The sequence below is a fragment of the Esox lucius genome, chromosome 4, assembly GCF_011004845.1.
Source record: "Esox lucius isolate fEsoLuc1 chromosome 4, fEsoLuc1.pri, whole genome shotgun sequence".
Lineage (NCBI taxonomy): Eukaryota > Metazoa > Chordata > Actinopteri > Esociformes > Esocidae > Esox > Esox lucius.
In genome coordinates, this window is record NC_047572.1 from 34,399,779 (window position 1) to 34,424,801 (window position 25,023).

Consider the following 25,023-nt stretch of genomic DNA (forward strand, 5'->3'; position numbering starts at 1 on the left):
CTGACTCTTATTATTCTATTACATTTTTCTATTTTTTTTTTTTTTTAAGTACATTGAATTGCTCCTGTGTATGAATTGTGCTATATATTAAACATGCTTGCTTGCTACACTTATCTCTCACTCATACTCCAACAGTGTTTCATTTAAAGCCGTCAAATTACAAACGTTTGATTTGAAGCCCTCATACTCCAACCATCATTCACCTGAAGCCGTCAAACTCCAACCATGTTTCATTTCAAGCTCTCATACTCCAGCCACGTTTTATCTGAAGCCCTCAAACTCCAGCCATTTTCAGATGAAGCCCTCATACTCCAGCCATGCTTCAGATGAAGACATGGATGGATGGGTGAGTGGAGGAATGGGAAGGTGGATGGCTAGATGACCAGGTAGATGGATAGGTGGGTGTTTAGGTGGGTGGGTGTTTAGGTGGGTGGGTGTTTAGGTGGGTGGGTATGGATGAATGAATGGCTGAATGGAGGGATCACCGAATGGAAGGATGACTGAATGAAGGCATGAATGAAATTATGGATAGATGGGTGTATGGATTTATGAGCGCGGGATGGAGGCAATTTTGAAAAACATATTGTACCGAGTAATCATTTGATCATGTCATCAGTGTTTATGATGATTATTAGTGACATAAAGCATGTCATTAATTATCATTTTGGAAATTTCAGGGGAAATATAAATATTTTCAGTAGTTGGTTAGGCTGACCACTTTGATTTTATATAATGTCTGGTCTGTCGCCCAAGTCGAAATTCTTGCAACTGTATTTCCATACATAAAAAAATTTTTATCTCAATTTTTTTTTTACCTTATATAAAAAATATTGATGGGCTAGCGGAAAGGGTATATTGGTTCTCAAAACATACCGCTGCTTTCCAGTGCATTAACATTTTGAACTGGAATGGCTGATAATGGGGGTGGCCAATAGTAGGGAAACATTAGCTACTATTTACAGATGTATCTATACAATTTGTAAGGAGTTTAAGATGTGATGGAACGGTAGACAAAATAAATGTATCACAGAGAAAATATATTGACTAAAGCCCCCCTAAAATAGGTCAAGCGATGTCCCTGGCCCCAGTAAATCTGAACACGCTAAATAATGAAGTGAAAAGAGATAGATTACATTATAAAAATAACAAAAAGGGATTTGGTATTCCAGTTCATGATTGGACTTACGCTGTGACTGTTGAATTTAAATGTTGGTCAGTGGAATGTGACTGAAAAGCATTTTGCATGGTAACATGCTTCATCACAGCATTATAATCTGTCTTTACTTTGGGGTAGAAGTGCTGTATATTCTTCTGATCAAAGGAGAAGTATGCAGGCACCAGTCTTCTGGTAGACAGGTTTTAATGTTTTATTAGTTGACAAAGACAGTTGGAAAAAGGGAAGTCATTTGTTTCATAAGGGGAAGCAGTTGCACAGTGTTGAAAAGTATTTTCTAAGCCTAACACCCTACAATATCTACTCTAGCATTTTATTATATTATAATGAAATTAATCTCTCTTTCCCTCAATCTGTTTACCCCAACCCTTTCTCTCTTTCTCCCTTGATCTCTTTGTCTCCTTCAGAATCTATGTGAGGGGCTCAGTTGCCTGTCCTATTTAATCAGGATGGGTTCACTGTAACTTGTATGTGGATGTAACTAGTGTGTGGGTGTAGCAAATGTGTGGGTGTCGCTAGTTAGTTGGTGTAACTAATGTGTGGGTGTAGTTAGTGAGTGGGTGTAGTTAGTGAGTGGGTGTAGCTAGTGAGGGAGTCTAACTAATGTGTGGATGCAGTTAATGAGTGGGTGTAGTTAATGGGTGCAGTTAGTGAGTGGATGTGGCTATTGAGTGGGTGTAGTTAGTGAATGGGTGCAGCTAGTGAGTGTGTGTAGCTAGTGAGTGGGTGTAGCTAGTGAGTGGGTGTGGCTAATGTGTGGGTGTTTCCAATCTCCCACTGTGTTCTCCTCTCACCTGAACATAAGCACATGGTACTAAACGTGACCAAAGGTAAGAACTACATATTTGTCTGTCTGCCTGTCTTTCTTAATCTACCCCTGCAGAAGTGTTTATAGCATCTTTTTGATATCAGATTATTGTATGGGGCTGTCAAACAATTATTTGTGATGAATCCCAGACTTTCCCTTTAATTTATCACAGCTCTACAGATGTACTATAGGTTACATACCCCAGGAATAGACAGAAGGATCAAACCTAATGTACTTCACTGCATCAGCATTTCAGAGTTAAACAGTTCATTAGAACAAATAACAAATTTACCATAGTAAAGATTATTATGATATGATTTGTATGACATATTTCCATCCTTAAAACAGTGTCAAAATAAACTGATTAGTTTTGCTGACAGTTGGTAAACGGTTATGCCTGCTTGTCTCATTGAAAAACGTCCCTTCTCTCTACAACAATGTTTTGAGAAGCATAATCAGTGGTACACTATTCATATAGTTTGGTGTCGAAACCTCTTGTTCCCCTATCCCTTGACTTTCTGTTCATATTGCTTAGACCATATTGTTTTTATCTATTTTGCGTTGTTATCTGTCCACTGGTATTGCATTGCTGACCAAGTCTTTGTAAATATGTTTTTGTCAGGCATGTTGACAGGACAATGGCTCAAGAGAAAATGTTGTGTTATAGGACAAAGATTTCCGCCTCATGAATGTGAAATATTAACATTATATGGGGCATTTTCATCTTTGCAATAACTGTACACAGCAGTAGCCAGCCATGCTAACCCAAACTAGCATGCTAGGCTAGCAATATTTGCTACTGAACCCTTCAGTAAAAAATACAAATATTTTGCAATGATCAGGTTTAATATAATTAAAGTATATGAATATTAGCATACCATTTATATGGGATACAGACGTGAAATTCATTGACCCACATGTTTGGTCAAATGTTGTGTCTTTTGCAACATCATAGCATGTTTCCATTTGCAGCATCATAGCACGTTGCCATTTGCAGCATCATAGCACGTTTCCATTTGCAGCATTATTGCGCGTTGCCATTTGCAGCAGTATAGCATGTTGCCATTTGGAGCATTATAGCACGTTGCCATTTGCAGCATTATAGCACATTGCCATTTGCAGCATTATAGCACATTGCCATTTGCAGCATCATAGCACATTGCTATTTGTAGCATTATAGCATGTTGCCATTTGCAAAATTATAGCACGTTGCCATTTGCAGCATCATAGCACTTTGCCATTTGCAGCATTATTGCACGTTGCCATTTGCAGCATTATAGCATGTTGCCATTTGCAACATTATAGCACATTGCCATTTGCAGCATCATAGTAGTAGTCAATCAATCAAATGTATTCATAAAGCCCTTTTTACATCAACAGTTGTCAACAGTTACATCAAGTGCTTTAACAAAACACCCAGCCTGAAACCCCAAGATGCATGCAAAAACAGTGTCGATGCATAGTGGCTAGGAAAAACTCCCTAAAATGGGATGAAACTTAGGAAGAAACCTAGAGAGGAACCAGGCTCTGAGGGGTGACCAGTCCTCTTCTGGCTGTACCGGGTGAACATTTTAAGAATACAAAATGTAGTAATTAATGAATGCATGTGATGTGTGTCCTGAGTCAAAATCCAGGTCAGAAGCATGACCAGATGAACCGGTTGTAATGAAATTAATGGACACAGTCAAATAGCCTCTGTTGACCTTGAAATCCAAATGTCTGATGTGAGAACAACACTGTGTGTTGCAGCAGCAGACTATTTATAAAGATCACATGTCACTTCAGTTTTGATTATTGGAGTGAAATATCCCCAAACAAGGCTTTGTTTCCACTCCTCCTAGTTCTTTAACTTTGAATGTGTTTCACAGTGTGTCTGCTATATTAGGAGCGGAAGGTGATAGCAGAAGGAAAAGTAGTTCCTATAGACAGCTTTTTTTCAACATCTGAAACACATTGAGTTGATAAAAAAAGAACTGGTGAAAGAATAAGTATTAATAACTGGTGGTATTAATATTTGTATTTGAAGATCAATTCACATAAAGTATGTCAGAAATGGAAGTATCAATACTTCGGTATTAATCCCCTCTAGTTTATGTGTTGTCTCCCCCAACTGAGTCTCTGTGTGTTCCTTTCTGTCCATATGAATGCACAGTTTTGTATTTAGTACAGGCCTCAGAATGTAATTCGCTGAGACACAATCTACTCTGAACCGCAGAGATTGGACATCCAATCAGAGGACAGTGTTGACAACTGCCGACGACACCCTGATACTTATTGCTTATCACCCAAATAAATTCAGAGAAGCTTCCTGTTCTGGGCTGTACTGCACACGTAAGGTGTCCTTCAGATACATTTTTATGAACCAAACGTTGACTGGTGTTGCACATTTTTAATGTGGATTGATGCTATAACAGTGCAGCCATCATCCCTGCTAGGCCACACCCATTGGCAAAGCCACTAATGTCACAATGCCAGAGGAATGGCTTGTTCCTGCCCCCTTCTCAAGGAAGAAGTATTGAATTAAATATTCAATCAATCAATCAATCAAATTTATTTCTAAAGCCCTTTTTACAACAGCAGTTGTCACAAAGTGCTTTACAGAGACACCCGGCCTTAAACCCCAAGGAGCAAACAACAGTAGTGTTAGTGGCTAGGAAAAACTCCCTAAGAAGGCAGAATTTTAGGAAGAAACCTAGAGAGGATCCAGGCTCAGAGGGGTGAATAGTCCTCTTCTGGCTGTGCCGGGTGAGATATTAAGAGGCCAATTAGAATAATAAATACATTTCTCTGGGCTAAATCCAGAGTCTATTTGATTCTAGACTAGGTCAAAAGTATGACCAGGTGGACAAGGACAGGGACAGCAACGGGACCCCCAAACCAGGTACTCCGCAGGTGTGGACCAGGACCTCATCTCCTCCTAAAATTTAAAACTGGAGGAGACTGAGAAAAGTTAGAAAGTGCATTCCTCATATCCCCCAGCACAATAATATAGCAGCGTAACACCTTGGAACTGAGACAGGGTATTCTGGCTGTACACATAAAGATACAATATTACCACAGAGTTGTAATAAGTGATTGAAAAGGAAAGAGGTTACCTTAGTTAAAATATACTAAAGCAACTTGTCATGTTAATCTGTGGGTCTTCCAGGTTATTAAAAGATGCCTCTGGACATGCCTCCTTAATTACTAAATATTGTGTGTGTATATATAAACCGATCAGCCATAACATTATGACCACTGACAGGTGAAGTGAATAACACTGATACACCCATCAGCCATAACATTATGACCACTGACAGGTGAATTGAATAACACTGATACACCCATCAGCCATAACATTATGACCACTGACAGGTGAAGTGAATAACACTGATACACCCATCAGCCATAACATTATGACCACTGACAGGTGAAGTGAATAACACTGATACACCCATCAGCCATAACATTATGACCACTGACAGGTGAATTGAATAACACTGATACACCGAACAGCCAATACATTATGACCACTGACAGGTGAATAACACTGATAATCTCGTTATCATGGCACCTGTCAGTGGTTGGGATATATTAGGCAGCAAGTGAACATTCTGTCCTCAAAGTTGATGTGTAAGAAGCAGAAAAAATGGGCAAGCATAAGGATCTGAGTGTCTTTGACAAGGGCCAAATTGTGATGGCTAGACGACTGGGTCAGAGCATCTCCATAACTGCAGCACTTGTGGGGTGTTCCTGGTCAGCAGTTGTAGCTCAAATTGCTGAAAAAGTTAATGCTGTTACTGATAGAAAGGTGCCAGAACACACATTGGATCGCAGTTCTTTTGCATATGGGGCTGCGTAGCTGCAGACCAGTCAGGGTGTGAGGTCTTCCCGTCACTCCCGGTCCGATTCCTCCCTGCCACACTCTGCACCTGCCACCAGTCCACTTCCCAGCACGCATGAACGCACCCAACACTCCAGATCCCAATCACCTGAATATTGAACACCTGTGCCCTGTTTACCCCTCTATTTAACCTGTGCTCTTCCTCCCCTCCAGCGTGAGGTATTGTTCTCAGTGGACCTGCCAAGCCTTCTATCGCGCGCTCATTACTAGTAGATTCCCAGCCTGTTGTGTTCTCTGCCCTCTTGTCCCGTCCTCTCTCCTCGTTTCCAGAACCCTGCGTCTTGACCTGCTTGTCCGCCCCGTCGTGTATCTCCCTGCCTACTCTACCTGTGTCGTTGCCTGTACGGACTGCCTTCCCGGAATACCGACCTCCCTGCCTGCCCCTGGATATCCTTGCCGTCTCTCCCGTCCTGTACTACAGCCTCCGCGGATTGATCACCCGGCATCCTGACCTACTTGCCTGCTTCTCGGTTTCGCGTCTCTGCTCCTCCCTGCCTGTGCCTTCGCCTTCAAGGACTGATTTTCCGGTTTCCGACTCTCTGCCTGTCTTCATCGTTTGTGTGCTTGCCTACTCCCTTGTGCGACGTAAACAATAAAACCTACCATTGCACTTCTGCAATTGGACCCACACTACTCTGGTCCTGGTGTTCACTACACAGGGAGCCTATGCTGACCCCTGTCAACTGCCGAAATGCCTACAGTGGTTATGTGAGCATCAGGACTGGACCACAGAGCAATGGAAGAAGGTGTCCTGGTCTGATGATTCACGTTTCCTTTCACATCACGTGGATGGCCGGGTGCGTGTGCGTAACTTACCTGGAGAACACACGGCACCAGGATGAACTATGGGAAGAAGGCAAGCCGGCAGAGGCAGTGTGATGCTTTGGGCAATGTTCTGCTGGGAAACCTTGGGTCCTGCCATTCATGTGGATGTTACTTGGACATGTACCACCTACATGAGCATTGTTGCAGACCATGTGCACCCTTTCATAGCAACGGTATTCCCTGATGGCATTGGCCTCTTTCAGCAGGATAATGCGCCCTGCCACAAAGCAAAAATGGTTCAAGAATGGTTTGAGGAACACCACAAGTTCAATATGTTGACTTGACCTCCAAATTCCCCAGATCTCTCTCTCTCTCTCTCTCTCTCTATATATATATATATATATATACACACTCACCTAAAGGATTATTAGGAACACCATACTAATACTGTGTTTGACCCCTTTTCGCCTTCAGAACTGCCTTAATTCTACGTGGCTTTGATTCAACAAGGTGCTGAAAGCATTCTTTAGAAATGTTGGCCCATATTGATAGGATAGCATCTTGCAATTGATGGAGATTTTTGGGATGCACATCCAGGGCACGGAGCTCCCGTTCCACCACATCCCAAAGATGCTCTATGGGGGTTGAGATCTGGTGACTGTGGGGGCCATTTCAGTACAGTGAACTCATTGTCATGTTCAAGAAGCCAATTTGAAATGATTCGAGCTTTGTGACATGGTGCATTATCCTGCTGGAAGTAGCCATCAAAGGATGGGTACATGGTGGTCATAAAGGGATGGACATGGTCAGAAACAATGCTCAGGTAGGCCGTGGCATTTAAACAATGCCCAATTGGCACTAAGGGGCCTAAAGTGTGCCAAGAAAACATCCCCCACACCATTACACCACCACCACCAGCCTGCACAGTGGTAACAAGGCATGATGGATCCATGTTCTCATTCTGTTTACGCCAAATTCAGACTTTACCATCTGAATGTCTCAACAGAAATCAAGACTCATCAGACCAGGCAACATTCTTCCAGTCTTCAACTGTCCAATTTTGGTGAGCTTGTGCAAATTGTAGCCTCTTTTTCCTATTTGTAGTGGAGATGAGTGGTACCCGGTGGGTCTTCTGCTGTTGTAGCCCATCCGCCTCAAGGTTGTGCGTGTTGTGGCTTCACAAATGCTTTGCTGCATACCTCGGTTGAAACGAGTGGTTATTTCAGTCAAAGTTGCTCTTCTATCAGCTTGAATCAGTCGGCCCATTCTCCTCTGACCTCTAGCATCAACAAGGCATTTTCGCCCACAGGACTGCCATATACTGGATGTTTTTCCCTTTTCACACCATTCTTTGTAAACCCTAGAAATGGTTGTGTGTGAAAATCCCAGTAACTGAGCAGATTGTGTAATACTCAGACCGGCCCGTCTGGCACCAACAACCATGCCACGCTCAAAATTGCTTAAATCACCTTTCTTTCCCATTCTGACATTCAGTTTGGAGTTCAGGAGATTGTCTTGACCAGGACCACACCCCTAAATGCATTGAAGCAACTGCCATGTGATTGGTTGATTAGTTAATTGCATTAATGAGAAATTGAACAGGTGTTCCTAATAATCCTTTAGGTGAGTGTATATATATATATATATATATAGAGAGAGAGAGAGACAGAGAGAGAGAGATATTCGGGTCATACTGGGATGTACTCACTTTATTTTTATTTATTTGACTTTTATTTTTTATTTCACCAGGGAGATATGAAAAGGCAGAACTACTCAACTCAGTGGTTAAAAAATGTGTCTGTAACACTAACCAAATATGTGATCTTGTATTATAGCCGGAGATTCAGCAGATGTTAAGTATGTCAGAAGCTTGTGGAGTAGGGCTTTATATATAAAAAAACTGTAAAAATAGCTGCACTTATTCTGGCATTGTAATTGTTTTGTGATTGTATAAAGGAGTCAGCTAACATGATCAAAATCTAGTAGTCTCATTTCCTTCCTGAAAATCCTGAATTGAAAATGTATTCAATATTACAGATCAAACAATGAGCACAATATTAAACTAAACACAGCAAGGCACAAACAATAAGTGTATTGATCAGACACATACAGAATATCATGTCGTCCATTAAAACCACCCCTGCAGTAGAGTTCTGTGGAGATGGTGTGTGTCAGTAGAGTTCTGTGGAGAGTGTGTGTGTGTCAGTAGAGTTCTGTGAAGAGAATGTGTGTCAGTAGAGTTTTGTGGAGCGAGTGTGTGTCAGTAGAGTTTTGTGGAGAGAGAGTGTGTGTCTGTAGAGTTCTGTGGAGAGTGTGTGTGTGTCAGTAGAGTTCTGTGAAGAGAGTGTGTGTCAGTAGAGTTTTGTGGAGAGAGTGTGTGGGTCTGTAGAGTTCTGTGGAGAGAGTGTGTGTGTCAGTAGAGTTTTGTGGAGAGAGTGTGTGTGTCAGTAGAGTTTTGTGGAGATGGTGTGTGTCAGTAGAGTTATGATAAGAGTGTGTGTGTCAGTAGAGTTCTGTGAAGAGAGTGTGTGTCAGTAGAGTTTTGTGGAGCGAGTGTGTGTCAGTAGAGTTTTGTGGAGAGAGAGTGTGTGTCTGTAGAGTTCTGTGGAGAGTGTGTGTGTGTCAGTAGAGTTCTGTGAAGAGAGTGTGTGTCAGTAGAGTTTTGTGGAGAGAGTGTGTGGGTCTGTAGAGTTCTGTGGAGAGAGTGTGTGTGTCAGTAGAGTTTTGTGGAGAGAGTGTGTGTGTCAGTAGAGTTTTGTGGAGATGGTGTGTGTCAGTAGAGTTATGATAAGAGTGTGTGTGTCTGTAGAGTTCTGTGGAGAGTGTTTGTGTCTGTAGAGTTCTGTGAAGGGAGTGTGTGTCAGTAGAGTTTTGTGGAGAGTGTGTGTCAGTAGAGTTCTGTGGAGATGGTGTGTGTCAGTAGAGTTCTGTGGAGAGAGTGTGTGTGTCAGTAGAGTTCTGTGGGGAGAGTGTGTGTGTCTGTAGAGTTCTGTGGGGAGAGTGTGTGTGTCTGTAGAGTTCTGTGGAGAGTTTGTGTGTCTGTAGAGTTCTGTGGAGATGATGTGTGTCTGTAGAGTTCTGTGGAGAGAGTCTGTGTGTCAGTAGAGTTCTGTGGGGAGAGTGTGTGTGTCTGTAGAGTTCTGTGGGGAGAGTGTGTGTGTCTGTAGAGTTCTGTGGAGATGGTGTGTGTCAGTAGAGTTCTGTGGAGAGAGTGTGTGTGTCTGTAGAGTTCTGTGGGGAGAGTGTGTGTGTCTGTAGAGTTCTGTGGGGAGAGTGTGTGTGTCTGTAGAGTTCTGTGGAGAGAGTGTGTGTCAGTAGAGTTCTGTGGAGAGAGTGTGTGTGTCTGTAGAGTTCTGTGGAGATGGTGTGTGTCAGTAGAGTTCTGTGGAGAGAGTGTGTGTGTCAGTAGAGTTCTGTGGGGAGAGTGTGTGTGTCTGTAGAGTTCTGTGGGGAGAGTGTGTGTGTCTGTAGAGTTCTGTGGAGATGATGTGTGTCTGTAGAGTTCTGTGGAGAGAGTGTGTGTGTCAGTAGAGTTCTGTGGGGAGAGTGTGTGTGTCTGTAGAGTTCTGTGGGGAGATTGTGTGTGTCTGTAGAGTTCTGTGGGGAGAGTGTGTGTTTCTGTAGAGTTCTGTGGAGAGTGTGTGTGTCTGTAGAGTTCTGTGGAGATGATGTGTGTCTGTAGAGTTCTGTGGAGAGAGTGTGTGTGTCAGTAGAGTTCTGTGGGGAGAGTGTGTGTGTCTGTAGAGTTCTGTGGAGAGTGTGTGTGTCTGTAGAGTTCTGTGGAGAGAGTGTGTGTGTCTGTAGAGTTTTGTGGGGAGAGTGTGTGTGTCTGTAGAGTTCTGTGGAGAGAGTCTGTGTGTCAGTAGAGTTCTGTGGGGAGAGTGTGTGTGTCTGTAGAGTTCTGTGGGGAGAGTGTGTGTGTCTGTAGAGTTCTGTGGAGAGAGTGTGTGTCAGTAGAGTTCTGTGGAGAGAGTGTGTGTATCTGTAGAGTTCTGTGGAGATGGTGTGTGTCAGTGGAGTTCTGTGGAGAGAGTGTGTGTGTCAGTAGAGTTCTGTGGGGAGAGTGTGTGTGTCTGTAGAGTTCTGTGGGGAGAGTGTGTGTGTCTGTAGAGTTCTGTGGAGATGATGTGTGTCTGTAGAGTTCTGTGGAGAGAGTGTGTGTGTCAGTAGAGTTCTGTGGGGAGAGTGTGTGTGTCTGTAGAGTTCTGTGGGGAGATTGTGTGTGTCTGTAGAGTTCTGTGGGGAGAGTGTGTGTTTCTGTAGAGTTCTGTGGAGAGTGTGTGTGTCTGTAGAGTTCTGTGGGGAGAGTGTGTGTGTCTGTAGAGTTCTGTGGAGAGAGTGTGTGTGTCAGTAGAGTTCTGTGGGGAGAGTGTGTGTGTCTGTAGAGTTCTGTGGAGAGTGTGTGTGTCTGTAGAGTTCTGTGGAGAGAGTGTGTGTGTCTGTAGAGTTTTGTGGGGAGAGTGTGTGTGTCTGTAGAGTTCTGTGGAGAGAGTCTGTGTGTCAGTAGAGTTCTGTGGGGAGAGTGTGTGTGTCTGTAGAGTTCTGTGGGGAGAGTGTGTGTGTCTGTAGAGTTCTGTGGAGATGGTGTGTGTCAGTAGAGTTCTGTGGAGAGAGTGTGTGTGTCAGTAGAGTTCTGTGGAGAGAGTGTGTGTGTCTGTAGAGTTCTGTGGGGAGAGTGTGTGTGTCTGTAGAGTTCTGTGGAGAGTGTGTGTGTCTGTAGAGTTCTGTGGGGAGAGTGTGTGTGTCTGTAGAGTTCTGTGGAGAGAGTGTGTGTGTCTGTAGAGTTCTGTGGGGAGAGTGTGTGTGTCTGTAGAGTTCTGTGGGGAGAGTGTGTGTGTCTGTAGAGTTCTGTGGAGATGATGTGTGTCTGTAGAGTTCTGTGGAGAGAGTGTGTGTGTCAGTAGAGTTCTGTGGGGAGAGTGTGTGTGTCTGTAGAGTTCTGTGGGGAGATTGTGTGTGTCTGTAGAGTTCTGTGGGGAGAGTGTGTGTTTCTGTAGAGTTCTGTGGAGAGTGTGTGTGTCTGTAGAGTTCTGTGGAGATGATGTGTGTCTGTGGAGTTCTGTGGAGAGAGTGTGTGTGTCAGTAGAGTTCTGTGGGGAGAGTGTGTGTGTCTGTAGAGTTCTATGGAGAGTGTGTGTGTCTGTAGAGTTCTGTGGAGAGAGTGTGTGTGTCTGTAGAGTTCTGTGGAGATGGTGTGTGTCAGTAGAGTTCTGTGGAGAGAGTGTGTGTGTCAGTAGAGTTCTGTGGAGAGAGTGTGTGTGTCTGTAGAGTTCTGTGGAGAGAGTGTGTGTCTGTAGAGTTCTGTGGGGAGAGTGTGTGTGTCAGTAGAGTTCTGTGGGGAGAGTGTGTGTGTCTGTAGAGTTCTGTGGGGAGAGTGTGTGTGTCTGTAGAGTTCTGTGGAGAGAGTTTGTGTGTCTGTAGAGTTCTGTGGAGATGATGTGTGTCTGTAGAGTTCTGTGGAGAGAGTGTGTGTGTCAGTAGAGTTCTGTGGGGAGAGTGTGTGTGTCTGTAGATTTCTGTGGAGAGTGTGTGTGTCTGTAGAGTTCTGTGGGGAGATTGTATAGTACTTAATTGCTTTCAACTCCTGAGCCAATAAACCATGTTCCTATGAAGGGTGTGTTTCTCGTATTGGTGAACAGCACTGATGGAGGCATAAAGCTGAAATGTTTGTTTTATATAATACATTTTTAATATTTTAATTTTTTATATTTTTTTTATATTTTTTTGTTTAGTTTTCACTATGGATTAGTTTATGACTTGCTACAGTGAGGGAAAAAATTATTTGATCCCCGGCAAAGAAATGATCAGTCTATAATTTTAATGGTAGGTTTATTTGAACAGTGAGAGACAGAATAACAACAAAAAAATCCAGAAAAAGAATGTCAATTTTTTTTTTTATTGATTGGCATTTTAATGAGTGAAATAAGTATTTGACCCCTCTGCAAAACCGCACCATCGTCCCTTTGATGCGGTGAAGTTGTCCTGTCCCCTTAGCAGAAAAACACCCCCAAAGCATAATGTTTCCACCTCCATGTTTAACGGTGGGGATGGTGTTCTTGTGGTCATAGGCAGCATTCCTCCTCTTTCAAACACAGCGAGTTGAGTTGATGCCAAAGAGCTCGATTTTGGTCTCATTTGACCACAACACTTTCACCCAGTTTTCCTCTGAATCATTTAGATGTTCATTGGCAAACTTCAGACGGGCCTGTACATGTGCTTTCTTGAGCAGGGGGATCTTGTGGGTGCTGCAGGATTTCAGTCCTTCATGGCGTGGTGTTTTACCAATTATTTTCTTGGTGACTACGGTCCCAGCTGCCTTGAGATAATTGACAAGATCCTCCAATGTAGTTCTGGGCTGATTCCTCATCGTTCTCATGATCATTGCAACTCCACGAGGTGGGATCTTGCATGGAGCCCCAGACCGAGGGAGATTGGGAATAATCGCACCGTTTTCACCTTCTCACCAAGCTGCTTGGCGATGATCTTGTAGCCCATTCCAGCCTTGTGTAGGTCTACAATCTTGTCCCTGACATCCTCGGACAGCTCTTTGGTCTTGGCCATGGTGGAGAGTTTGGAATCTGATTGATTGATTGCTTCTGTGGACAGGTGTCTTTTATACAGATAACAAGCTGAGATTAGGAGAACTCCCTCTAAGAGTGTGCTCCTAATCTCAGCTTGTTACCTGTATAAAAGACACCTGGGAGCCAGAAATCTTTCTGATTGAGAGGGGACCAAATACTTATTTGTATTTAAAATAAAATAAAAACATCTTTATTAGAATAAATAATCAATAAAACATGAAGTATGACTGGAAAGTGATTAATTACACAAGGCAGCAATGACCAAGTGCCAACATATCCATCATCCATCAATGTTAAGGCATGTGGTGATGTGTTCATGGTAAGACAGAGGCAGAAAAACTGCATCACATCCCTCGGGGCAGAACTGAGAACCCTGAATGCCACTTCCTACACACAAACACACACATTTATATTATTTATTGACATTGTTCTAATTAAAATATTGTTGTGGCATCGTCTTAAGTAAATCAGCAAGTACTTAGTGAAATGGCCCATATATTGGACATCCTGTTTATATGATACTGGAAAGATGAAACACCCACTCCAGCTCTGCACACCACATACACAGACACACCACCAATCTGCGTCACAACCATACTGTAAAAGCTGCACTGCTTCAAAAGTTTCAAACAGCAACCCAACATGTTAATCTAACCGCAAAACTCTGGGTGTCAGCACAACTTGCTGCGTCACACATTCAACCAAACACTCATGGGAGGACGTACATGGGCAAACATTTCACTCTGAAGTGAAAGTGGAGAAAACGTGCAAGGGATTTTTATTTGTCAGTTGTTCTGCTGGCGTTTTACGTTGGGCTTCATTCTCCAGAATCTGACTTGACCCTTCTGCTGCAGCTAACCTCTACCTGACCTCTTCTTGACTCATCACAGACTGACTCACCCTGAAGATAGAATCTACTCTGCATAACTAAACTACAGGTACTACAGATCTTCTGGATGCATTAGAACTTTTATGCATGTTGTTCTTTACAGTCAGCTATATGTTCTGGACATGTTGATTTTACTGTTACACCAGTAAAGGTGTCTGTCTGAGAAACCAGCTCTATAGACACAGGGTTACATGGAGATGAATAGAAGGTGGAGATGAATTAAAGGACATATGCAGATTTCAGACCTGAGATAACAGCGTTGGTTGGTTGGTTTGTTTAAAAAGAGAAATGTGGAGAAATGCTGACTTCAGCACCACTATCAACCGCTGATTAACAATCACATAGAAATGTTTTATTTTCAGTGACCCATCTAGTAAAGTTGCTGAAAGGGGTTGGGTGTATGAAGGGTCTGAAGAGCCTCCTTACATTATTCTTGTGATTGGTCAGTTATGGGTCATGTGACTAGTAGCTAGAGCGGAAGGTTACTGCACTATATGTGAGCAGCATTGTGAAACCAGCACTGTTTTCATAGTGTATCAGGGGTTTTTTCTCTCGCTTTCTCTGGGGCCTGACAGGAAGGGAGGTGGCTAATGGTGGTTAGACAGGAAGGGGGGGGAGTATAAGGAAGGTGTTGCAGATAACAGAAGAACTCATATACTGCTGTCAGATTTACACAGTTTAAGATTTATAGACCCCACCAAACAAGACCCTTACCAGACCCGACCTAGACCAAACAAGACCCTTACCAGACCCGACCTAGACCAAACAAGACCTTTACCAGACCCGACCTAGACCAAACAAGACCCTTACCAGACCAGACCTAGACCAAACAAGACCCTTACCAGACCCGACCTAGACCAAACAAGACTCTTACCAGACCAGACCAATACCAAACAAGACCTTTAACAGATTAGACCTAGACCAAACTAGATCCTTACCAGACCAGACCAAACAAGACCCTAACCAGACCAGACCTAGACCAAACAAGACCCTTAGCAGACCAGACCAAACAAGACCCTTACCAGACCAGACCAAACAAGACCCTTACCAGACCCGACCTAGACCAAACAAGACCCTTACCAGACCAGACCTAGACCAAACAAGACCTTTAACAGACCAGACCTAGACCAAACAAGACCCTTAGCAGACCAGACCAAACAAGACCCTTACCAGACCAGACCAAACAAGACCCTTATCAGACCTGATGTAGACCAAACAAGACCCTTACCAGACCAGATCTAGATCAAACAAGACCCTTACCAGACCAGACCAAACAAGACCCTAACCAGACCAGACCTAGACCAAACAAGACCCTTAGCAGACCAGACCAAACAAGACCCTTACCAGACCAGACCAAACAAGACCCTAACCAGACCAGACCTAGACCAAACAAAACCCTTACCAGACCAGACCAAACAAGACCCTAACCAGACCTAGACCAAACGACCCTTAGCAGACCAGACCAAACAAGACCCATACCAGACCAGACCAAACAAGACCCTTACCGGACCAGACCAAACAAGACCCTTACCAGACCCGACCTAGACCAAACAAGACTCTAACCAGACCAGACCTAGAGCAAACAAGACCCTTACCAGACCAGACCAAACAGGACCCTTACCGGACCAGACCAAACAAGACCCTAACCAGACCACACAGTTTATGTTTCTCTAATGTTTCTCTAAACAATTTCACTATCAGTTAGGTTTACATGAGATGTCAAAATAGATTTTCTTGGAAAATTAAGAATACATTTGCCCGAAAAGCTGTCTTTATGTTTCTTTGCTGTTTTAATAGCGCACAGCAAACTTTGGACACATTCTTGGTGTTTTTTCAGTGTTAGTTTTAGTTTAAAAAAAACTTCAGATGATTACACTGGTCAGATTATTCTGCAAGTCAGATGATTACACTAGTCAGATTATTCTGCAAGTCAGATGATTACACTAGTCAGATTATTCTGCAAGTCAGATGATTACACTAGTCAGATTATTCTGCAAGTCAGATGATTACACTAGTCAGACTATTCTGCAAGTCAGATGATTACACTAGTCAGATTATTCTGCAAATCAGATGATTACACTAGTCAGATTATTCTGCAAATCAGATGATTACACTAGTCAGATTATTCTGCAAGTCAGATGATTACACTAGTCAGATTATTCTGCAAATTAGATGATTACACTGGTCAGATTATTCTGCAAATCAGATGATTACACTAGTCAGATTATTCTGCAAGTCAGATGATTACACTAGTCAGATTATTCTGCAAGTCAGATGATTACACTAGTCAGATTATTGCAGTGAATTCGGAATGTATTCAGACTCCTACACTTTTCCACATTTTATTACAGTCTTTTTTCCCCTCATCAATCTACAAACAAAACCCCATAATGGAAATGCAAAGCCCTACAAATTTGGCAAACCTGTGTTTGGCATGTTTTTCCAGTTCTTCTCTGGAGATCCTCTCAAACTCTGACAGGTTGGATGGGGAATATTGCTAGACAGCCTTTTTCAGGTCTCTCCAGAGATGTCCAATCAGATTCAAGTCCTGGCTCCGGCTGAGCCACTCATGGACATTCATGCCCCAAAGCCACTACTACATTGTCTTAGCTGTGTGCATATACTTGATGTCCTGTTGGAAGGTGAACCTTCATTCCAGTGTGAGGTCCTGAGCACTTTGGAGCAGGTTTTCATCAAGGATCTGTCTGTACTTTGCTCAGTTCATCTTTCCCTCAATCCTAACTAGTCTCCCATTCTCTGCCACTGAAAAACAACCTGCATCAGCACTATGATGTCCACTTCCATACTTCAACAAAGGGATGGTATTGGCCAGGTAATGAGCAATGCACTGTTTCCTCCAGACGTGATTCTTGGCATTCAGACCAAATAGTCCAGCCTTGGTTACATTGGAGAATAAAATCTTCATATAATCTGAGAGTCCTTTAAGTGCGTTTTGGGCAAACTCCAAAAAAGGCTTTTGGGCAAACTCAGTAAAAGGCTATTATGTGCGTTTTACTGTAGAGTGGTTTCCACCTGGGTAATCTACCATAAAGACACAATTGGTGAAGTGCTGCAGAGATGGTTGTCCTTCAGGAAGTTTATCCCATCTCCACACAGGAACTCTGGTGCTCTGTCAGAGTGACCACCGGGTTCTTGGTATTTTCTCTGACCAAGGGTCTTCTTTGATTGCTCAGTTTGGCTGGGCAGCCAGCTATAGAAAGAATATTTGGTGGTTCCAAACTTCTTCCATTTAAAAACAATGTAGGTAACTGAGTTCATGGGGACATTCAATACTGCAGAAATGTTTTGGTACTCTTCCCCAGATCTGTTTCCTGTTACAATCATGTCTTGGAATTCTACGGCCAATTCCTTTGTCAACTTGGCTTGTGTTTGGCTCTGACATGCATTCTCATATGTGGAACCTTATAGAAACAGATGTGCGCCTTTCCGAATCATGTCCAAACTATTTAAAGAGGCAACGGGGCCTCCCACTCCTCTTTCTATTCTGGTTAAAGCCAGTTTTCGCTGTGCTGTGTAGGGAGAGATATACATTGTTTTATTGATTATTTCTCACATGGAATAATTTGTCAGAACAAGCGTAGACTGAAGTGGTTCAGAAGACAATTATTTGTTTCTGGCCATTTTGAGTCTGTAATCGAACCCACAAACACTGATGCTGAAGATACTGAACTAGTCAAAAGATGGCCAGTTTTATTGCTTCTTTAATCATCATGTTTTCAGCTTGGACAAGCAAACACAATGTGGAAAACAGGAACACAGGAGTGATGGTTGCATATAATGGGCCTCTGTACACCTACTAAGATATTCCACTAAAATGCAGCTGTCTCCAGTCATAGTCATTTACAACATAAACAATGTCTATACTGTATTTCCGATCAATTTGATGTTATACTAATGGTCACAATATTTGTTTTTCTAAAACAAGGCCATTTCTAATTGACCCCAAACCTTTGAATGTTAGTGTATATATACACTGATGAGCCAAAACATTATGACCACCGGGCTAATATGCTGTTGGTCCTCCGCGTGCCACCAAAACAGCACTGATCCACCAAGGCATGGACTCTACAAGACCCCTGAAGATGTCCTGTGGTATCTGGCAACAAGACCTTAGCAGTAGATCCTTCAAGTCCAGTAAGTTGCCAGTTAGCAGACCTTCGGTTCAGGCAAGATGGGATAGCCTTCATTGCCCTCATGCATCAATGAGCCTTGGGCGCCCAAAACCATGTCGCCGGCTTGTGGTTTGTCCTTCCTCAGACCAATGTCGGTATGTGCTCACCACTGCTGACTGGGAGGACCCCACAAGCCTTGTCAATATAGAGACGCTCTGACCCAGGGGTTTGGGCATAGGAATTCGTCCCTTATCAAAGTCACTCAGGTCTGTAACCTCAACACATCAGCCCTGGTAAAAAAGGCACAGCAGCACCTGTACTTTTTGACGATGCTGTAGAAAGCCCGTCTCATCCAAGATCCTTGGGAACTTTAACCGCTGTACATGCGTTTGCCTTCATTGCACATCTTTATATTCCACTTGTAATTTACATATACTTAATACAAGTACATTTCAGCCCTCTTCTATTTGCACTTCTGGTTAGATGCTAACTGCGTTTTGTTGTACTGTACTTATATACATATACACTGTATATACATCATTCAAAAGTTTTGGGGTCACATGTTGTAAATGACTATTATAGCTGCAAAGGACTGATTTTCAATGGAACATCTAAATAGATGTACAGAGACCCTTTATCAGCAGCCTTAACTCCTGTGTTCCAATGGCACTATGTGTTTGCTAATCCAGGTTTATCATTTTAAAAGGCTAATTAATCATAAGAAAAAGCTTTTGCAATTGTATGCATCACTGAAAAGTATAACTTTCCTTCTTTAGTATCTTCAGCATCAGCATACTGCTCTATTGCAACATTAGTTTTTTCAACATACATTCTGTCACAAACTGGGCCAAACTGACAAGACTAACCAACATTGCCGCCAAGATATTAGGTCTGCCTATACCCAAACTCTCATAGCTCAGTTGGAAGGCCATCTTACACATTGCAAGCTCAAAAGCACAGGACATCACACATCCACTACACCACCACTTCACCCTACTAACCTCAGGTTGCAGGTACAGGTCCTTGAGGTGTAGAAGTGCTCGCTTTAGCAAAAACCTGGTTCATCAGTCTTTTCTTGTTCTGAGAAATTAAGGTTATTCCTCACATGAAATTGCCAACAAACTGAAGATTTCGTACAACGATGTGTACTTAGTTCACAGGACAGGCAAACTGGCTCTAACCAGAATAGAAAGAGGAGTGGGAGGCCCTGGTGCACAACTGAGCAAAAGGACAAATACATTAGTGAGTGTCTAGTTTGAGAAACAGATGCCTCAACAGGTCCTCAAAAGGAAGCTTCATTAAATAGTATGTGCAAAACACCAGTCTCAACATCAACTGTGAAGAGGTGACTCCAGGATGCTGGCCTTTTAAGCAGAGTTGCAAAGAAAAATACATACAGTGGGGCAAAAAAGTATTTAGTCAGCCACCAATTGTGCAAGTTCTCCCACTTAAAAAGATGAGAGAGGCCTGTAATTTTCATCATGGGTACACTTCAACTATCAGAGACAAAATGAGAAAAAAAATCCAGAAAATCACATTGTAGGATGTTTAATGAATTTATTGGTAAATTCCTCGGTAAAATAAGTATTTGGTCACCTAAAAACAAGCAAGATTTCTGGCTCTCACAGACCTGTATCTTCTTCTTTAAGAGGCTCCTCTGTCCTCCACTCGTTACCTGTATTAATGGCACCTGTTTGAACTTTTTATCAGTATAAAAGACACCTGTCCACAACCTCAAACAGTCACACTCCAAACTCCACTATGGCCAAGACCAAAGAGCTGTCGAAAGACACCAGAAACAAAATTGTAGACCTGCACCAGGCTGGGAAGACTGAATCTGCAATAGGTAAGCAGCTTGGTGTGAATAAATCAACTGTGGGAGCAATTATAAAAAAATGGAAGACATACAAGACCACTGATAATCTCCCTCGATCCGAGGCTCCGGGGCTTTCACCCTGTGAGATCCGTGTAAAGGAAATAATGAATGGGGCCATGTATCGTGAGATTTTAAGTGAAAACCTCCTTCCATCAGCAAGGGCATTGAAGATGAAACGTGGCTGGGTCTTTCAGCATGACAATGATCCCAAACACACCGCCCAGGCAACGAAGGAGTGGCTTTGTAAGAAGCATTTCAAGGTCCTGGAGTGGCCTAGCCAGTAACCAGATCTCAACCCCATAGAAAATCTTTGGAGGGAGTTGAAAGTCCATGTTGCCCAAAAAAGGGTATATAACAAAGTATTGAGATTAACTTTTGTTATTGACCAAATACTTATTTTCCACCATCATTTACCAATAAATTCCTACAATGTGATTTTCTGGATTTTTTTTTCTCATTTTGTCTCTCATAGTTGAAGTGTACCTATGATGAAAATTACAGGCCTCTCTCATCTTTTTGAGTGGGAGAACTTGCACAATTGGTGGCTGACTAAATACTTTTTTGCCCCACTGTATCTCAGACTGGCCAATAAAAAGAAAAGATTAAGATGGCCAAAAGAACCCTGACACTGGACAGAGGACAAACTCTGCCTTTACCCCAGAGTACACAGAACATACAATATTAACATCAATGATCCACATGTCTTAGATTCTAAGTTCCGTGAGGATCTGCCTTGTTTTTCAGATCCCTTCCGGGCGGATGTGGACAATATGAGGCAGTTTGTTTGAGCGTGTGACAGTGTGTGACAGTGTGTGACAGTGTGTGAGTGTGTGTGACAGTGTGTGAGAGTGTGATTGCGCTGTGGGTTTGAGTTAATAAGAGAAGAAGCATGGCCTCTGACCTCGGGGGCCCCCCAACCCTGAACTCCACCTGGATGTGTTCCTATAATATGACTGCCTGGGAGAAGCAGATGGAGCAGCTGTATTTCTGGTTCTACCTGCTGCTGTTCATCCCTGGACTCATTCTCAACAGCACTGCACTCTGGGTGCTCTGTCGACACATTAGGTAGACACACACATCAGATGCCGACATATAGAAAAACCAACTACACAGACACACATCAGATGCAGACATATAGAAAAACCAACTACACAGACACACATCAGATGCAGACATGTAGAAAAACCAACTACACAGACACACATCAGATGCAGACATATAGAAAAACCAACTACACAGACACATCAGATGCAGACATATAGAAAAACCAACTACACAGACACACATCAGATGCAGACATGTAGAAAAACCAACTACACAGACACACACATCAGATGCAGACATGTAGAAAAACCAACTACACAGACACACACATCAGATGCAGACATATAGAAAAACCAACTACACAGACACACATCAGATGCAGACATATAGAAAAACCAACTACACATTACACAAACCACAATGCAGAAATTCTATCCCTTAATTTAACCCTGAGACAGTCAGATAAGACCCACTGTTAACCTAAGCCAAATGATGAGCCCAATTGTAAGCTTAAGCCAAATGATAAGCCCAACTGTAAGCCTAAGCCAAACCCACTGTAGCATTTCTCCTCATGGGGACTAGCAAAAATAAAGTACAGTAAATCTGATACCCACACACATACATACACTTCTTCACTTCGGACTATATTAAGTCACCTCACCTCCCCTCCTCCCATACTCCTCTCCTCCCCCCACCCCCCTGTTCCCATCCTACTCTCCTCAGTAAGAGGAACAAGGCTGTGATCTTCATGGTGAACCTGGCCTTGGCTGATCTTCTCCATGTGTTGTCCCTACCTCTGAGGATCCATTATTACTGGACCCATACATGGCCGTTTGGACACGAGCTGTGTCTGCTCTGTTTCTACCTGAAATACCTCAACATGTATGCAGCCATCGCCTTCCTGGTGAGAACAACACACACATACGATGTCCCACAGCTATATCAGGGCTCGACAAAAACGATGGACATACTGTCATTCATACACACATACTGTCATACACACACATACTGTCATACATTCACACGTACTGTCATACACACACATGCTGTCATACACACACATTCTGTCATCACAACTGAATCATAAAGTGTTGGGCATAACAATGCCGTTTAACAATAGTTATATCCATTTACAGTGACACCTGACTTAATGTAGTCCTTAACCATATGCACATTGACGAACACTCACACTGCTTTAACACTACCTCTCTCTCCTGGTCCAGGTGTGTATTAGTGTCCAGAGGTGTTTGTTCCTGCTAAAGCCTTTCTGCGCCCGGAGGTGGAGACAACGTTACGACCTGCTGATCAGCGCCACCGTGTGGCTGGTGGTGGGAGTCTGCTGCTCTCCCTTCATCATAATGCGGAGCAGCCATTCCAGTACCAACTCCAGTACCAACTCCAGTACCAACTCCCGCCCTGGGTGTTTTAAGGATCTGCCGGTCAGGAAACTTCCCCTGTCCATGGCTGCAACCATGATGGTTCTCGCGGAGCTCTTTGGGTTTGTGTTACCGCTTGGTGCCATTGGATACTGCTCCTTCCGTATCGTTCAGTCCCTGAAGCAGTGTGGCCTGTCGGACCGAAAGCACACCGACAGCCTGAACAGCAGTAACCACACCCCCCACAGCCCTGTGACTAGCCAGCACCGACCCGTATCCCAGACGGACAGGCAGACGCCTTCTGCGAAACAGACCACTGGAGAGAAGCGCCGCGCTCTAAGGATGGTGCTGAGCTGCTCAGCTCTCTTCCTGTTGTGCTTCGCTCCATATCACATCAACTTCCTGCTGTATTTAATGGTGTCACAGGGAATAGTGTCCCTCTGCCCAGTGGTGGTGGCGGTGCGGCAGTTCCACCCCATGTCTCTGTGCTTGGCCAGTCTGTCTAGCTGTCTGAATCCTCTGCTCTACTACTTTCTGACTGCTGAGTTCAGGCAACACATCACCAATCGCACCTCCTCTTTCTCCTCCTCCATCCGGGGTCGGCTCATGAGCTTGGAGAGCACCTCATCTCTTAGGCTGTAACACCTCCTGTAGATATCATTCTGTCACCTCTTATTCTCCACTGCATGTATTCCCTCCTCTCTGTCCTCCTCTTCGTACCCTCTCCTCATTCACCTGTTCTCCTCTTCCTACCCTCTCCTCCTCTTCATACCCTCATTCACCTGTCCTCCTCTTCATACCCTCATTCACCTGTCCTCCTCTTCATACCCTCATTCACCTGTCCTCCTCTTCATACCCTCATTCACCTGTCCTCCTCTTCATACCCTCATTCACCTGTCCTCCTCTTCATATCCTCATTTACCTGTCCTCCTCTTCATACCCTCATTCACCTGTCCTCCTCTTCATACCCTCATTCACCTGTCCTCCTCTTCATACCCTCATTCACCTGTCCTCCTCTTCATACCCTCTCCTCATTCTCTTCTCCTTGAATGGCACACCTTAAATAATTGTAGTTACAGTGATATAATTTGGCACACATGCTCAGGGTTATAGGTGGCATACTATGATGTTTCTTGTGATAGAAACCTGGTATTTATAGAATTACACTGATTTGGTTGGGGCATCACATGTCTAGGATGAATAGATTATTAGTAGTTGAAGACTTTGATGTACTGTCATGTCAACCTTTTTCTGAACGTACATCTGGACTGGAAAACAGTTTTCGGAATTTGGCTGAAGACAGGACTGTTCCCGAAACACAGTGAGTTCATCATAAAGTCTGCTCCAAAGAGACAGAGTTCATTCTGTGGAGTTTGTTTTAAGTAGACATTATGTCTCTCAGGGCAACTTGGATATCACCAGCTAAGCTAATGTAAAAATAATTTGTCTTGTATCTGTGAGTGTCTTGTTTTGTCTGTTCTCAGTTTCTTTTGGTCTGCCATTGAACCTAAACTGTAGGTGTAAATATGTATATATGCAGAGCCCATTTGTAAATTGGTCTCAGTTTGTGTTCCTTGTTGAAACAAATGTCTAATAGCATGACGTGAACTCTTATAAGCTAAAATATATTCTATGTCCTGTGGCAAACAAAAGAATTCAACCCCCTTAATCATGATTTTTTGTTATAACATGAAATCAAAATGTATTTAATCAGGGGTTTTTGCCACTGATCAACACCAAAAACGTCCACAATGTCAAAGTGAAAAAGGAAATTATTGATTGTATAAGTATTCACCCCCTTTGCTTTAACACATTTGAATGAGCTGTGGTGCAAGGAATTCGCTTTAGAAGTCACAGAATTCATTTGATGGAAGTCCACCTGGAAGTCCATCTGTTGTTTCAGGTTAAATTCACCTGTCTCTGGTAGGTCCCATCGTTGGTTAGTACAATTCCTTACAAAAACTACACCCATCAGGGGTACGATATATGATCAGTTCCTTACAAAAACTACACCCATCAGGGGTACGATATATGATCAGTTCCTTACAAAAACTACACCCATCAGGGGTACGATATATGATCAATTCCGATTATTGTAAATCCCCTGGTGCATTTTTAAGAAATTGAGATAATATGAAAACTGTGACAATGTCTGGAACAGGCTGTCTTCAAAAACTGAGTACAAGGAGTACCAAAAGTAAATCAGGAGTGCCAAAAGTAAATCAGGAGTACCAGGGTGGGAAGGCCACTAGTCAGGGAGACCACTAGTCAGGGAGGTCAGTAGTCAGGGAGGTCAGTAGTCAGGGAGACCACTAGTCAGGGAGGTCAGTAGTCAGGGAGGTCAGTAGTCAGGGAGACCACTAGTCAGGGAGACCACTAGTCAGGGAGGTCAGTAGTCAGGGAGGTCAGTAGTCAGGGAGACCACTAGTCAGGGAGACCACTAGTCAGGGAGGTCAGTAGTCAGGGAGACCACTAGTCAGGGAGGTCAGTAGTC

The 25,023-nt window shown here is 43.2% G+C and overlaps 1 protein-coding gene across 2 annotated transcripts; it reads left to right on the forward strand.

The window, feature by feature from the left end:
• The first annotated feature begins 1,601 nt into the window (after positions 1-1,601).
• p2ry10 (P2Y receptor family member 10) lies at positions 1,602-24,617 on the forward strand. 2 transcript variants are annotated; one of them, XM_013132222.4, is made up of 4 exons: positions 1,602-2,004; positions 20,854-21,174; positions 21,877-22,057; positions 22,377-24,617. In XM_013132222.4, the coding sequence occupies exons 2-4, from the start codon at positions 20,999-21,001 to the stop codon at positions 23,169-23,171; spliced, it is 1,152 nt and encodes a 383-aa protein (XP_012987676.2). In that variant the 5' UTR covers positions 1,602-2,004; positions 20,854-20,998; the 3' UTR covers positions 23,172-24,617. The 2 variants fall into 2 exon arrangements, with proteins under 2 accessions (XP_012987676.2, XP_010864384.2); XM_010866082.5 differs by lacking the exon at positions 1,602-2,004 and adding an exon at positions 13,497-14,149.
• Positions 24,618-25,023: the final 406 nt, after the last annotated feature.

Bases quoted from the DNA above. Each gene is read 5' to 3' on its own strand.
- p2ry10 (XM_013132222.4), top strand. From the start codon at position 20,999: ATGGCCTCTGACCTCGGGGGCCCCCCAACCCTGAACTCCACCTGGATG. The intron at 21,175-21,876 runs GTAGACACACAC...TACTCTCCTCAG, and splicing joins GTGCTCTGTCGACACATTAG to TAAGAGGAACAAGGCTGTGA. The intron at 22,058-22,376 runs GTGAGAACAACA...CTCCTGGTCCAG, and splicing joins ATGCAGCCATCGCCTTCCTG to GTGTGTATTAGTGTCCAGAG.